The 16937-nt window shown below is 33.7% G+C and overlaps 1 protein-coding gene across 2 annotated transcripts in view; it reads left to right on the top strand.

Annotated features, from left to right (window-relative positions):
* Positions 1-2500: 2500 nt before the first annotated feature.
* The window catches only part of LOC131953755 (uncharacterized), a 19834-nt gene continuing 5397 nt past the window's right edge, over positions 2501-16937 (top strand). The window contains exons 1-8 of one of the 2 annotated variants that reach the window (XM_059317107.1): positions 2501-2638; positions 6287-6322; positions 7029-7055; positions 7375-7447; positions 10965-11098; positions 15023-15121; positions 15769-15838; positions 16834-16937. The exon at positions 16834-16937 is cut by the window's right edge and continues 30 nt beyond it. In XM_059317107.1, the coding sequence (XP_059173090.1) occupies positions 2587-2638; positions 6287-6322; positions 7029-7055; positions 7375-7447; positions 10965-11098; positions 15023-15121; positions 15769-15838; positions 16834-16937 (595 nt within the window). In that variant the 5' untranslated portion in view covers positions 2501-2586. The remainder of the gene's footprint in view (positions 2639-6286; positions 6323-7028; positions 7056-7374; positions 7448-10964; positions 11099-15022; positions 15122-15768; positions 15839-16833) is intronic. The other variant, XM_059317108.1, reaches the window with a different exon arrangement.

The following is a 16937-nucleotide window of genomic DNA, read 5'->3' as shown; positions in this document are numbered from 1 at the left end:
CAAGCCCTCGACCCTAGCCGCTACCAACATGACCCTAGCCGCTACCAACAAGCCCTCGACCCTAGCCGCTACCAACAAGCTCTCGAACTTAGCCGCTACCAACAAGTTCTCGACCCTAGCCGCTACCAACAAGCCCTCGACCCTAGCCGCTACCAACAAGCTCTCGAACCTAGCCGCTATCAACAAGCCCTCGACCCTAGCCGCTACCAACATGCCATCGACCCTAGACACTACCAACAAATCCTTGACACTAGTCGCTACAAACCCAGCCCTTTCAATCGTTCACTACAACTTTTATACCCGCACTTGACCTTTGGGATAACAATACCTAAACACCCCGAGGTAAATCAACTCACACACACCTCTGCCTTACGTTCTAGGCTGTTCCAACCAATTCTACTTTATTCTAACCTACAGCTGACCCTTAACATACAGACAGTAACATACACATATAGAGATAGGATTGCATACATGTTTTGAACTAAGTAGTGTTTCCGACCGAGGAAGGTGAAGAAAAACGTCAAGATTTGTTAATATATCCTAGGCGTGGTCGACTCGGTAAAGCTCGTGGTTGCTAAACCGAAAAGTCTCGAGTTCGAACCCTCGAGCAGATGAGGCTCGTTAGCTGGAGACAGCCACTCTTCTAGAAGAGACAACTCCAAAATGAAACAACAGCTGTCTTGTAGTTTGTTCTTGGATGAACAAAGGCTATGGAAGCAAATCCAAAAATAAAAGCTGGCTGAAATTGGAATCAGTGGCCTCTATTGCGCATAACCAGTTGACACGTACACTTTTTTTGTTAGAGGGATCCCTTCGAGCACTAAAAATTAAGAACGAAGAAGAAAAAGTTAAAATATTTTACACTTAACAACTTAAAATAAGGCTTAAATTTAGTTTAATTCAGTTAAATTCAGTTAAAACCTTACTTTTCAAAATAAAAATCTAACGAAGAAGAAAAAGTTAAAATATTTTACACTTAACAACTTAAAATAAGGCTTAAATTTAGTTTAATTCAGTTAAATTCAGTTAAAACCTTACTTTTCAAAATAAAAATCTAACGAAGAAGAAAAAGTTAAAATATTTTACACTTAACAACTTAAAATAAGGCTTAAATTTAGTTTAATTCAGTTAAATTCAGTTAAAACCTTACTTTTCAAAATAAAAATCTAACGAAGAAGAAGAAGTTAAAATATTTTACACTTAAAAACTTAAAATAAGGCTTAAATTTAGTTTAATTCAGTTAAATTCAGTTAAAACCTTACTTTTCAAAATAAAAATCTAACTAAGAAGAAGAAGTTAAAATATTTTACACTTAAAAACTTAAAATAAGGCTTAAATTTAGTTTAATTCAGTTAAATTCAGTTAAAACCTTACTTTTCAAAATAAAAATCTAACGAAGAAGAAGAAGTTAAAATATTTTACACTTAAAAACTTAAAATAAGGCTTAAATTTAGTTTAATTCAGTTAAATTCAGTTAAAACCTTACTTTTCAAAACAAAAATCTAACGAAGTAGAAGAAGTTAAAATATTTTACACTTAAAAACTTAAAATAAGGCTTAAATTTAGTTTAATTCAGTTAAATTCAGTTAAAACCTTACTTTTCAAAATAAAAATCTAACGAAGTAGAAGAAGTTAAAATATTTTACACTTAAAAACTTAAAATAAGGCTTAAATTTAGTTTAATTCAGTTAAATTCAGTTAAAACCTTACTTTTCAAAATAAAAATCTAACGAAGTAGAAGAAGTTAAAATATTTTACACTTAAAAACTTAAAATAAGGCTTAAATTTAGTTTAATTCAGTTAAATTCAGTTAAAACCTTACTTTTCAAAATAAAAATCTTTGTCGCAACACTCTACTACCCATTACGATTATCATACATCATACATCGTCACGAAACTTCGATACCTCCCTTTAATAATATGACACATTTTTAAGCATGGCCGAGCGGGAATACGCTAGACTGCTAACCCGAAAGTCTCGAGTTCGAATCCTGGTTTTAGTCAGCTATGATAGGTACCTAACTAAAGTAAAGGTGGCTGGGACATAATACTAACCATATTATAATCTCCCAAAATTCCGCTTAACTGACCCTATGACCGTCAGATTAGATAATAAATTTATGATAACTTCCCTATTTAGACAACCACAACTAAAAACAATTATCATACCGGAACAAAAATTTAACTGGACCAACCTTAAGAGTTTTGCTAAATTGTTGAAATAACTGAAACGTTTTGAGAAATAACATAGCTTTAGTTCTACTAAACTGTATAATGTTATGTTTTAACAACAATGCATCTAAAACTTGTTACGCCAGAGAACATAACTCTGCAACACATGGCCCAATGAAAATTTATTGTAACTTCCCTTTTTAGACAGACACAACCTACACATTCTAGATTTATGTAGACACTATAGCATACACATTACACACCAAAAACTTATAATTTTAAGTGCACATTGGTGCGCACTGATTTTCTTATTTGATAAACACTTAAATCTGGTAAATAAACCTTTTCAAACATCTTACACGTTTTGATCTAGATGTACATAAACATTATGTTTGCCACATAACATCTTTTGAAATGATTGTCTACGAAGTTTTTCTCTTCTTTTTATTCTCGAATGTTCTCCTCGGTAAGTCAACGTGCCTACAATCGGGGTCATCTCTCAGTATCTAGATCTAAAATCTAAATGTTGACGTACCTTAATGCCTTATAATATACATTAGGCCTATATTTCTGGGTAATCTCACAGTACAATGTAACTCTCACTCACTTGGGATGCTTTTACCCACTGAGGTGTTGTGGTTTTGACGGGCCTACCCTGACATTTAGGACACACTGACACCGACCGTTGTTGTCAAGTACTGGATTTATTCACGGCATCGAGCCATGACGGCGATGCAGAACACAGTAGTATGACGATTACAGAGAAGAAAAACAAAACTGTAGCCCTAAAACAAATGTAAAGAAAAAGTTACATTCATGACAACACCCCGTGTAGGCTACAATATACACGGGTACAATAAAATATGTTTCGGCCAGTACACAGTACTGCCAACAAGTACCAATAAGTAGTACTACAATAAATACTTAAATAAATACTCAACCTAACTAGTGTGCACATGCAGCACTAGCAGGAATACACAAATAAGTATTCTAACAATAAACATAATTTATATACCAACACTACCTTCATTAGGTCTACATCTTGGTACCGTCACCGTGTCCACAAACAGCAGCCTTGCCTGTGACTGACACGGCTAGGCACGAAACTACCCATAGTCCCATGTCACATGACATTGGACACAGGTAACATCGCTCACAAGAGCATGCAACAGACTACGTCATCAGGGCCACGGCCCCACCGGGGCCGCAACTCAGCGAATTAAAACTTTATTTGGTATCCCCCCTTGGCTGGTAACCATATGTGTTACACAGCCTCCCTCACAAATAAATGTACAATGGAATTTACATTTACATTTACAACTCATAAATAAAATTTTCGTAAATATTAATTACTGTAAACCATGGTTTATGTGTCGTTAAAATATAAATAGTCTGTTGAACTAAATAAATGTTTAAAATTAGCTTTATGTTTAATCGACATAAAGAAACATAAATAAATAGAAAAATAGTTACAATTAGAAGATATAAATATAAATGATAAAGTCAATCGTAGTAATTAGATTAATGTATCTTTTTAAACAGAAATTAAAACTTGCAATAATCAACTGACGCTATACTAGGAGATTAAGATTACCTATTTCTAGATAGACTACTAAACTAGATCTACTACTAACTATTCGTGCTCCTAATGCCTACTCACCGTACTCTTCTATTGTAACACTGTTCCTACCTCTAGCTATACCTAGTATTGTATTCATTCATTTATTCCTCATCACTACCCGTATTAGCGCTTTTAAATTAATTTGCTGGTATGTGAACTAGTCTACAGCTAAGCTTAGAACAGAAGCCCCAATAGTGTCTTATCAGAGGCGTAGCGACCCTTCCCGGCGCCCGGACATACTTCCAATTTGGCGCCCCCTCGAGAGGAAATTTTCGATTTGCACCCCCCCCCCCCCTCGAACTTTTCATTTGCACCACCCCCCCCCCTCAAACTTTCGATTTGCACCTCCTCCCCTCGAACTTTTCATTTGCACCCCCCCTCAAACTTTCAATTTGGCGCCCCCCTAAGGTCGGCGCCCGGGAACATATGTCCCCCCCCCCGCCCCCCCCCCTCGCTACGCTACTGTGTCTTATTAGCGGTAAGGTCTAAGGACAAAAGTTTTAATAACTGTCTTGATGGACATTTGGCATAACTTTATCTTTTACGACGAACACTTGTCCATTTTTTTTTTCAAATTCCAAAGAATGTATTTTTATGATGTTCATACTGCTGACCAAAATATCCACCCGTATGCCGAAGTGATTTAAACAGGTGCACTCTGTGTTGTCTGTTTTATAAGTCTTGTCGAAGATCGGGAAAAAAATGGTGATGATAGTGATGATTTTAGATTAAGATCTAGACCTAGACTGTTACGAATCATTTGAATTTTAAGTTAGAATCGTTTAGAGAACCGGGGGTAGTTAGTCGTGAGTTAGGTACCCATCAGAGCTGTGTGGACTCAAAGACTTTCTTCTGATTTGAACCCGGATTCGAACTCGAGATTTATGTTAGCAGTCTATCGCTCTACCGCTAGGCCACGCCGTCACTTAAAAACCGTACACCTAGCCATAACAAATTAAGTACCTAGCAATTACAAGCCTAGTACTTAGCCATAACAAATTAAGTACCTAGCAATAAAAAAAAGCTTAGTACTCAGTGGCGTAGCGAGGTCGGGTGTCACCCGATGCGGCACTTAATGGTGTCACCCCTCCAGAGGCGTAGCGACCCTTCCCGGGGACAAACTTTCACATTTTTTATTTGCACCCCCTCCCTTAAACTTTCGATTTGCACCCCACTCAAGTTTTCGATTTCCACCCCCCCCTCAAACTTTCGATTTGCACCCCCCTCAAGTTTTCGATTTGCTCCCCCACTCAAACTTTCGATTTCCACCCCCCCCCTCAAGTTTTTTCTCTATATATTTTGCTATTTTTTGCCTTGGTGTCACCCGCCAAATGGTGTCACCCGGTGCGGTCCGCACCCCCGCCTCCCCCCCCCTCGCTACGCCCCTGTTAGTACTAGCCATAACAATCCTAGCACCCAGCCATAAGAAGTCTAATACCTAGCCATAACAAATTAAATACCTAGCCATAATAATCCTAGTACCTAGACATAACAAACCTTAAGCTAGATATAACAAGCTTAGTACTAGCCATAACAATCCTAGAACCTAGCTATAATAAGCCTAGTACCTAGACATAACAAACCTTAAGCTAGCTATAACAAGCTTAGTACTAGCCATAACAATCCTAGAACCTAGCTATAATAAGCCTAGTACCTAGACATAACAAACCTTAAGCTAGCTATAACAAGCTTAGTACTAGCCATAACAATCCTAGAACCTAGCTATAATAAGCCTAGTACCTAGACATAACAAACCTTAAGCTAGCTCTAACAAGCTCAGTACTAGCCATAACAATCCTAGAACCTAGCTATAATAAGCCTAGTACCTAGACATAACAAACCTTAAGCTAGCTATAACAAGCTTAGTACTAGCCATAACAATCCTAGAACCTAGCCATAGTAAAACTCATAGCCGCCAGCATCGTGCAGCATCTGTCATACATCTCGCTCTTGCGACACAATATATTAAGGTTACCTTAAATAGTTTTCTTGGAACGTCTGAAATTTTAGTTCCCCTCCTCCTGCCTTTATTACAGTCTGTAAGAAAACTATTATCTGTGGGGTAGGTGTTTTTCTATCAGCGTTCACCTATACTTAGATGTGGAGGTGATTAAGAACGTGTGACTACACTCAATGTGTTTTTTTTTTCTAACATACTTTTCAATACATACATTTCAAAGATAATTTCATATTATTTAAGATTTTAATCTTCCGTACATCAAAATACAAATAGATCAATATCTTAAACGTTTATCTAAATGAATTTAAATATATAAAGAAAGAACTGGTTCAAAAGTCTATGAAATTCAATGTCATTTTAAAAAAAAAGTTTCACTGTTTGATAAGGTTTTTTTTAAGACCAATTTTAAAAAAATTATTTGAAACATGTAGAATGGATTTAATCTTTAAGACTACACCTTTATGATGTATTTTTTACATTTTTTTGTTAGTTAATAATATTGTTTTCATTTTAAAAAATGTTTTGAATTTCAGGTGAATCAAATGGAGCAAGACTACAAGGTGGAGCTGGTAAGTTTAAATATTTATTTTTTAAATAACTGTACATCGATTAAGTTTGAGACAATGGGCTGTTTAAAACGTTTGCATTTTTTAAAAAAAAATGTAAAATATTGAATTTGTTTTTGTCATTTCATGTGTCCATACGCAGACATGAGTTAAATAATTTTTTTTTTAGAAAAAAAAAATCAGTTTTAGAAACAAAATATGCAAGGTTTTGCTTCATTTTTGGAAGGTTATTTTTTAGCAAGATAACAGTTAAAAAACACAATATGCTCGGTTTGACTTCATTTAGGAGGGATTTTTAAAGCAAGAAATCAGCTTTAAAAACAAAATATGCAAGGTGTGACTTCATTTTAGAAGAGATTTTTTTTAGAAAGAAATCAGTTTAAAAAACAAAATATGCAAGGTTTGACTTCATTTTAGGAGGAATTTATTAGATTTTTTGCAACAATATTTAGGATGGGACGGTAAAAGTCGTTTTGATAATCTCTAAATGACCTTTAGACACAAAATCTACATTTGTTTACAATAAAAACTTAGCATAGATTGAAAACTAGTAAACGAAATTTCGAAAGCAATGCACCCAGTACCCTTTTCGTCATAAAAGCCAAAGTTTCTGTGAACAGAAACACACGCATGGGAGATTAAAATAAAATATGTTTTAGCAACCAACTTCTAGAAACATCTTACTAATAACAAACTCTTTTATTAACAGGTCCATTCCATAATCGCAGTGAGCATTGTAAGTACAATAAAATATTACCTTTTTTTGTTTCGGTTGCACTTGTGGAATTTTAGGGGGGGGGGGTGTGGGCGTTTTATTTGAGATCACATAATGTGCATGAATACAATTAACATTAAATATGTTCAGCGATTCAACAAAAATTTTTTTTAGCCAATTATGTCTAGATATATTCAAAATGCAGTTTTAACAGGTCAATTCACGATGCACGCAATTTTATTCACACTCTTTCATATTTCAAGTACAGACTTATTTAGTTTTAAACCATCTTATAATATTATTTTTTGTTTTTACTGAAATAATAACATTTTTAATATAGTCAACCCAATAAACTCTTGTAACGATTTGGATGCTTGCCTACCGCAGGGGAAAAATCTTGAGATATTTTGCTGGTAAGTTTCAAATGTCATATTTCAACTATAGAATGCCATGTTAGGCACTCATCGTTAGCCTAAGGGTTGAATTCCCAGAGTAACCCTTTACACTGTAAATAAAGCGGGAGTGATCTCCCCAAAGCTTTTTCGTATAATCTTTATATATATATATATATATATATATATATATATATATATATATATATATATATATATATATATATATATATAATAGCGTACCCGTCCCCCGCGCGTTGCCGCGGGGATAGAAGAGAGTTTGAAAAAAATGTATTAGAAAGATTTCACCAACGCGTTACCAATCATATGTTCTTAGACGCGTGAACTTCTTTTCTAAAAGTGAGTTATTTAAATGTAAACAATGCCAGCGCTTGGATCATATCTATCGGGACACATATTTACCTGCACTAACGCATATAAACATTGAGTGTACATTAATCACTCACCGTAATAATATGTTAGAACACACTTCGGTGACCGCTCATGTGTCAGAGACGTACAGGGGCCCCCAACCCCCCATTACACTACCGCATAGGCGCGGCGTACGACCCCTGGCTCCTTAAAAGTACTAAGCGCCATCGTACCAAATGTTAATAATGATGCAGATTTCATCATTCGCTAAAGTGCCACAAATGAACAGGCTTTTTTTCTTTAACACGTAAAAAAAGTACTTGACATGTTTTAAACATCAGTGTGACTGATGCAATATGCTAGCGTTACTAAAGGTCTATTATTAGATGCTCGATCTCAATTTCTGACTGGATTGTCTAATAATAGATGCTTATTGCATCATTCGCAGAGTGACGAAACTCTACAGTAGGCTCCTCATATTCAAAAAGTTATTTTTTCATCTTTCGCAAGGTGACGAAACTGTACAGAAGGATTTCCTCGCGTTACAAAGTTATTTTTAGAAGCCTGTTGTAGTTTTACCGCTGAATATAGTAGTACCCATTATACGCTATGCAGGACGCTCGATTAACGGATGCCAAGTGCCAACATAGTCGCTCTAAAACTTTGGGCGCCAAACCGTGTATTGACGAAAGTTGTAGCCTATATGGCGCCGCCCATAAGAAACTTTAGTTTTCTTTTTCGCAGAAATATTCTCGGGATGAACCGCATCCCAGTTTTATTTTTTATATACCGTGTATAGATTTAAAAAATCGCCCCCCTCCCCCGGGTGGCGCCGCCCTTGCAATATTAAACAATATTTTTTTGCAGAACCCTACCATTGAGTAACCTAATCATCTCCCCAAAGTTTCATGGCACACGGATGAACGGTGTGAAACCGAAATTTTATAAACCGTATATAGAGAAAAATCGCAGCCTCCCGTGGCGCCGCCTTTGCGAAATCAAAAAAAGGATTTTTTCTTTTACAGAACCCTTACCTGAATTGTTCTAATCAACTCCCCCAAAGTCTCATGGCTATCGGATAACGGTGTCACACCAAAATCAACTTTTATTTTTATATACCGTATATAGAGAAAAATCGCACCCTCCCGTGGCGCCACCCTTGCGAAATTAAAAATGATTTTTTACACAACCCTTCCCTAGAGTTTTATAATGAACTCCCCAAAGTTTCATGCCTATCGGATAAACGGTGTCACTGCAATTCACTTTTATTATTTTTATATACCGTATATAGAGAAAAATCGGACGCTCCCGGGGCGCCGCCCTTGCGAAATTAAAAATTATATTTTAACAGAACCCTTCCCTAGAGTGGTATAATGAACTCCCCAAAGTCTTATGGCTATCGGATGAACGATGCCAAACAAAAATCGATTTTTATTTTTATATACCGTATATAGAAAAAACAAATCGCGCCCTGTCGGGGCGCCACCCCTGCGAATTTGAAGTTTTTTTTTCGCAGAAACCTACCCGGGTATATTCTAAACAACTTCCCAAAGTTTCACGGCGATGTGATGAGAGGTGTAGTAATGCATAAAGGACAGACAGACAGACAGACACATATATATATATATATACATATATATATATATATATATATATATATATATATATATATATATATATCTAACTCCCCAAAGCTTTCTCGTATAATCTTTATATATATATATATCTAACTCCCCAAAGCTTTCTCGTATAATCTTTATATATATATATATATATATATATATATCTAACTCCCCAAATTTTCTCGTATAGATATATATCTCTTATATATATATATATATATATATATATATATATATATATATATATATATATATCTAAGAGATATAGAAGGTATAGAAATTATTCTAAATTTTACAACTTTCTTTTAATACTAAAGAACGAATTACCTACAAAATGAACAATACACGATAGTGTATACTAGCACGAAAAATTAGTACTTTATAAAGGTAACATTGAATATTTATTTTAAAAAGTTAAACTTCTAATTAAGTCACATTTTATGTAGTAGTCTGTAAATCTTTACCTATATGAAAAGTTTTAAACAAATCGGTCGAGTACAAGAGTCATTTTTTGAAAAATCAGAAAGTAAAGTACTATGTTCCGTTCTTTGGAAATCCTTCAAAATATGACAGACTCAACATAATAATTTTTTATACCCATGTATACTATTTTGTTCGATTTAATTAAAACATACTTACGTTATCGGTATTTTAGAAACCGGAAATAGAGCAAAATACCACTTCTGGTTTTAAGAGGTTACTTAAAAATTGAAAATAATAAAAATATAAGAATTCTATACTTATATTTGGAATATCTTCTACCTGATTAAAACAGTACTCAACTTAAAGTGTTCACGCGAAAATATAGTAAAGTACCACATTCGCTTATCGAAAATAGTTCAAACGTGGAAACGGAACAAGAAATTTCGCCTACATAAGTGTAACGGTACTCAAGCAATCGTGTTTACAGACACACACACAGACACGTGAACACAATTTAAAAACAATTTTTTTTTGCCGTTTCAAAAGAATGTAAAACGTCAAATTTGATTTGTGAAAATCTATTTTTGTATTTTTGCACGATTACAACGCATCCTTTATGTTCCGTATATGCTATGGTAGGGTGGTGTAAAAAAGCGAAAACTGTCAAAATATTTAATTATTATTCAACACGATTACAATACTCCCTCTACACTCTGTATACGAGAAAGTAACAATGTATTAATTGTTTGTAATTTTCTAAAACAAAACAAACGGTTTACAAGATACATCGTACATTCGAAATTTTTTTCTGACCATTGATATTCCATAGTATATATATATATATATATATATATATATATATATATATATATATATATATATATATATATATATATATATATATATATATATATATATATATATATATATATATATATATATATAATATATTTATTTATTTATTTATTTATTTATTTATTTATTTATTTATTAACGTATACACACACACACACACATATATATATATATATATATATTTATATATATATATATATATATATATATATATATATATATATATATATATATATATATATATATATATCAATTCTATCATTTAGGCAAAGCTTTGATTACGCTTACTGTGCCTATAATATAACACAAAACAAAGATTGCCATCCAGGTTTAGTCCGAATAGCCGAACACCTGCTCGAAGTACTAGAACAAAATGGAGAGTTCAAAAGATGTGGATACTGTTAAGTATACTTTTTCTATAACGTGTGTCTGCCCTTGTACGTCTGTAGTTTTATATATACTCTGTAAATTTATGTTTGTGAAGAGTACGATACGTTTAGAATTATTAATCCGAATCCTTCACCGACTCATCACGGAATGCTCCAGTTCCCAACTGTTTACACCATTGAAACATTGCTACGTCAGTCCTAATGATTACCTAGGTACATCGTGTTTTCCCATTATACATCGTCCTACATAAAATAAACCGGGAGTGATCTCCCCTAAACTCTCTCGAATATTCTAATATAAAACTACGAGGGATGGCAACTCAGGACATAGACAATATTTGCAATCCATTTTTTATTACTTAAACTTTTTATAATAGAATGGAATCTCGTAAAAAATTAATTGCACACCAAGTGAACGCCTAATAAAATGTGCATAATAGTGCGCAATATTATGAGTACTTTATAAATTTACATGCGTTTTTTGAGAAATCAGAAATAGCGTAAATTAGTTCTTCCGGTCAACGGAAATTACTCAAAATTTGACAGAAGGTAGAGAATTAGATCTTTTACTTACATGTGAAATTTCATTTATCTATCTGAAATAGTACTCAAGTTATAGGCTTTTGATAAATTCAAAGTAGAAAAAGTACCACTTCCGGTTATCGGAAATCGCACAAAAGTTGATCAGTATCTACGATTTTGATAAAATACTTATATATGAAATATTATCTACCTAACTGTAACGTTACTCACGTTATCGTGTTTACACACATACACACACACAAACACACACACACACACACAGACATACGGACAAGATTGCAAAATTATGTTTTTCCGTATCACGATTACAAGACTTGCTCTATACTTCGTATATACGCGAAAGTAAAACTGTAGTAAATTTTTTAGCTCTGTTTACAAAGCCCTTGTCTCCAACAGACTTCCGCTTCTTATGTAACTATTTCATACAGATTTACATTGTGGATAGCGCGTTCTGGTTAATAAACATTTTTTTTGTCTCGTTTTCGCTGTATTGTTTTCTGCTTTGCTATGTTCTGTTCTTATTGTGCAACACGTTTTCATATTTTACAACCTACGCGAATTGTGACCGCAGTTTGGTTAGTTGTTTCTACAAGTAACCGAACTGCGGTCATGCCTAACCTTGGTTTAATTATATTTTATATACATGAATAACTTTCGAAAACTTTAGCACCACTGGAAAGTACTAGTGTCATAGTGTGCTAATAGGCATTTTTAGTAGGTTACCAAGTTTTCGTTTTCGTTCTTGCCAGCTAGTAATTTTTCAAATCAAATATAAATTATAAAATAAGTAAAAAATAAAAGGAAAAATAGAAAAGTTATTTCCGCCATTATTAAGTGTATTTAAAAAAAAATCGTAAACAACGCATATGATCAAAATGATAGACAACAAGATGTAGCCTACGTTTGATTCTGATTATTCTCAAGAAACGTACAATTTTAAATTATTTATTCGAAACCGAAACAAGCTGTCGTAAAAAAATAGAATATTAAAGTAATTAATTTGATTCTATTATTCGTAAAATGTTTATAATTGTCGCTCTTTTTGTGCTCTTGGTATTTTAATTGAAGCAAGACCTAGAAACAAGTAGCTTCTATGGTTTTTAATTTCTCGTATATACGAAGTATAGTGAAAGTCTTGTAGTCACGCAAAAAAAAAATGAATTTCACATGTCAGTAAAAGATCTAATTTTCTGCCTTCATTTAAATTTTGAGTAATTTCCGTTGACCGGAAGTAGTAATTTTCGCTATTTCCGATTTCTCAAAAAACGCATTTGAATTGATAAAGTACTAATAATATTCCGCACTATTATGCACATTTTATTTGGCGTTCACTTGGTGTGCATTTCTTATTTCTACAAGATTTTATTCTATTTTAAAAAGTTTAAGTATCTAAAATGGATTAAAAATCATGTCTTTATCCCGATTTGCTATCCCCTGTTAGGATATTAGACAAAGTTTAGGGGAGGTCACTCCCGTTTTTTTTTTGTTATTACGGAAATCATGTTTACAACAATTAATTTAGTTAGAAAATTCATAAAACTCCCAGGCTAACTAGACTTTGAATTTAAGTGAAAGAAAACGAGACTTATAAGCCCTAATAAAGAGTATTTCTTTTGTATTCTATTTATTTCAGTTACTAGATCTATAAATTATGTTCTTCTTTTCTGTTTTGTTCTGATTTCTTTTTATTGTTTTTTTTGTTCATTCCGTACCAAACAGTTTTGAGCTCTCAATTTTATTCTTTGCTTTTTTTTTGCGTCCTAAGCACGTGACCTAGCGTGTGTCTGCTTATCATCTGTTTTGTTTAGCAGTCTTGTATTTTGTGAAGTTCCGTTTCCTATTTTAATATTTATTTTTGAATTTTATATATATCTAATATATAAAGCTCAATTCTGTATGTAAAAATATGTAAAAAAAATGTCGTTGACATACTTCGATGGATTTAAGTGTTAGACTATTATCGTGCTCACAGTCTAAATTTTTGAGTTAAAAAATTACTATTGAAAGTGTTGGGAAATAATTTCATTTTTCAAACTGATAGTAATAATGGTCGGCATGTTCATTAAACACAATTTAAAAAAATTATCATCTTTTACAAAAATTCTAATTATGTCTGAAAATTATTTATCTTTAGTCCTTTAACACTTAATTCCCTTTGATAAATTAGGAAAACACAATTACTTCCCATTATAAAACATTGCATTAGTGGAAAAGAATTTACTTTTTATTACTTTGTTTTGGTGTTGGGAGAAAAATAATTACATAATTATCGGGGATTGATCAAGTGCAAATGTTGTAGGTATTTTACGGTTAAGCTTGGAGTATTGTAATTATTCATTAAATTGAAACAGGCGCGTCCGCCGGCGCCCCACCAGGGTTCAATTTGGCGCTCTGGGCTATCCTGTGAGCGCTATGGTGCATAATTTCGCTTTAAACAGTGCGATAGAGTATGGATAAGAAAGGTTACTATAGTCTTTAAGTGAATCGAATCCGGGCGTCCTCTGGTCCTCAGACAGGGTGCTATTTGGGGCCCCGGGCCTCCCGTGTTCGGTTTGGCGCCTACGTTCGTTTAAGTAAGTGCAAAAGACTATGAATAAGTTGGGGTACTATAGTCGTTTATTAAGCTGAAACAGGCGATTCCGCCCCGGGCTAGATTGTGAGCACTTTGCGTTTATGTTCGCGTTAGTGTTTTCTTTGTGTTTAGGTTGGGTTTGCGTTAGTGGTTGCGTTTTGATTTGGTTCGTTTTTGTTCTTTCTTTTTTCGTTTTCGTTTGTGTTTTTTTCTTTGTGTTTGTATTTGTGGTTGGTTTTGCGTTTGGATTTGGTTTGCTTTTTCATTTGTGTTTTTTTTTCTTTGTGTTCGTATTGGTGTTTGTGGTTGTGGTTGGGTTTGTTGTTAGGTTTTTGTTTTCGTTTGCTTTTTTTGTTTGTTTTTTCTTTGTGTTTGTATTGGTGTTTGTGGTTGTGGTGGGGTTTGTTGTTAGGTTTTTGTTTTCGTTTGTATTTGTAATTGTGTTAGCGTTATGTTTGCGTTTTGTTGTGTTGGTTGGTTGTGGTTTGGGTGGGCAATGCCGGGTTTATGATGATTACTAAACACACAGGTAATGGTCTTTAACAGAAAGTTTTTTCACACAAGCCAGAGCAGGGCCTGGCCGGGACGGCTAGTATATATATATATATATATATATATATATATATATATATATATATATATATATATATATATATATATATATATATATATATATATATCGCTCTAATAAATTTTTGCCTACGCTACTGTTCAAATTAACCTAATTTAATGCATATTAGCACGGGTATTCTAAATGTAATAAAACGCCAGAAACACCTCGATGCGATAATGAAACAGAATGTTTTTTATTATTTCATAGCTCCAGATCCGAATTCAGTCGTCGGGTTTTCGTTTGACAGAAGCAGATTGGACCTCGTACCTTGCTATGATTTTTATATTTATCAGGAAGAACCACTAAGTATGTTTTGTTTTTTCTCAATTTATAATTGAGTTCACACGCGTGAGACTATTGTCTGTTGCTATGTCATCATGTATACATGTAGGGGTTTATATTCATGTATATATATATATATATATATACATATATATATATATATATATATATACATATACATATACATATATATATATATATATATATATATATATATATATATATATATATATATATATATATATATATATATATATATATATATACATATATATATATATATATATATATATATATATATATATATATATAAAGTAAAGATTCCTCTTCAGACCTAACGATCCATTGGGCAGATGAAGTGGAGTTAATTTATTTCTTGTCCTCGGCATATGAAGAGATAGTGTGGTCAGCACTATGCACAGCCGCCTTTACTTTCCCTAACGTGAGTTACCCGTCAGAGTTGGGTGGACTCAGGGACGTTCCATTAACTCGAACCCGGATTCGAACTCGAAACTATCCGCCGTCCTACAATAGTTATATATGGTATTGTGTAAAAATTTAAAACTCTTGATTTTATTTTTATTTATATTTTTTTCATTGTCAAAAGACATTTCTAAGTACACAATGAAAATGATACTATCGTTTGTTTTTTGTTTTTTTTTTATTTCTAGCACGGGACCGCTACCAGAAAGTGTGTTTTATTCTCGACGGGTGTTGGGATAAACAAAACCCAACCTGCGAGTAAGGATAACACCAAAGTTTACATTAATTTTCTGTAACGTTTACCAGCAATGCTTCTTTTAGACTTTTTTTCTCCGTGGGGCGGGTGGGCAATTGATTTTTTTGGTTGATGGGAGGGGGGGGGGGGGCTAAATTTTCTGGACATTGGTATAAATATATATTTCCTATATAAATTCAATTTCGTTAGGGGGGAGTGGCGGTAGACGTCCTTCGGGGGTGGGGGGGGGGGGGGGGGGGGGGGGAGGGGGAGCACCTTCGAAGATATGCCTGGAAGAAACCCTTTGTCCGACTAGAGTAAACAACTTTCCACCTGCATTCAGCCGTAAACCATCAACACTTCGTCATTTGTACATTAAGTTTACTGCAATACTATTGGCAATATTAATACTTATATAGAACCCCCTCCCCTAATTTATGTACATAGTTAAACATAACGATTTATATTAAAAATTAAAAACGAGCTATACAATGAAAAACACGCGTGGAAATCAAAATCTATTATGGGATTTGTAAAATGCCTTTGGCAACAAAGCTATAGAGGTTTTGAAAAGGTGTTTCTTCTCACACATTTTCGTGGTTTCCATGGCAACAAGAACTGCTATAGGCGGATAGGTTAACTACTCTTAACATATGAATTTATTAAACACCATCAACTATGTTAAAAAAGACATCTTTTTTTATCTTGGTGCTTCTCCTTAAAACTTGTGTTGAAGCAAACGATTAAGGCACTTTTTTTTATTATGTTATATTTATAAAACAGGTGTTGAATTAAATATATATTTAAAACAGGAACTGTGTCGTATACCTGTACACATTGTGTATGCAGTTCAAATATTGCGTGATTGCTACATGATTTTAAGGATAAATTTATTGTGTGGACACACACTGCAACACAATCACTACCACTCTCCCCCCCCCCTTTCACACACACTCAGACACAGTACACTGGCGTTTTTTGAATGTCCTCTCAAGATATTAATGTTGTTTACTTCTAGTGAGTGGAATCGGATGTTGTACTGCTGTGTGGCGATAATGCAGAACTCAAGATGCAGGATCTACAGAGGGCGGCTGGCTTTAGATAATTGGAGGATATTTAAAC

Source organism: Physella acuta, unplaced genomic scaffold (assembly GCF_028476545.2).
Source record: "Physella acuta isolate Inbredline_101_S28 unplaced genomic scaffold, ASM2847654v3 ptg000946l, whole genome shotgun sequence".
In the NCBI taxonomy this organism is placed as follows: Eukaryota; Metazoa; Mollusca; class Gastropoda; family Physidae; genus Physella; species Physella acuta.
The sequence above is the reverse complement of the archived record's forward strand: the minus strand, read 5'-3'. Positions and strand labels throughout refer to the sequence as shown.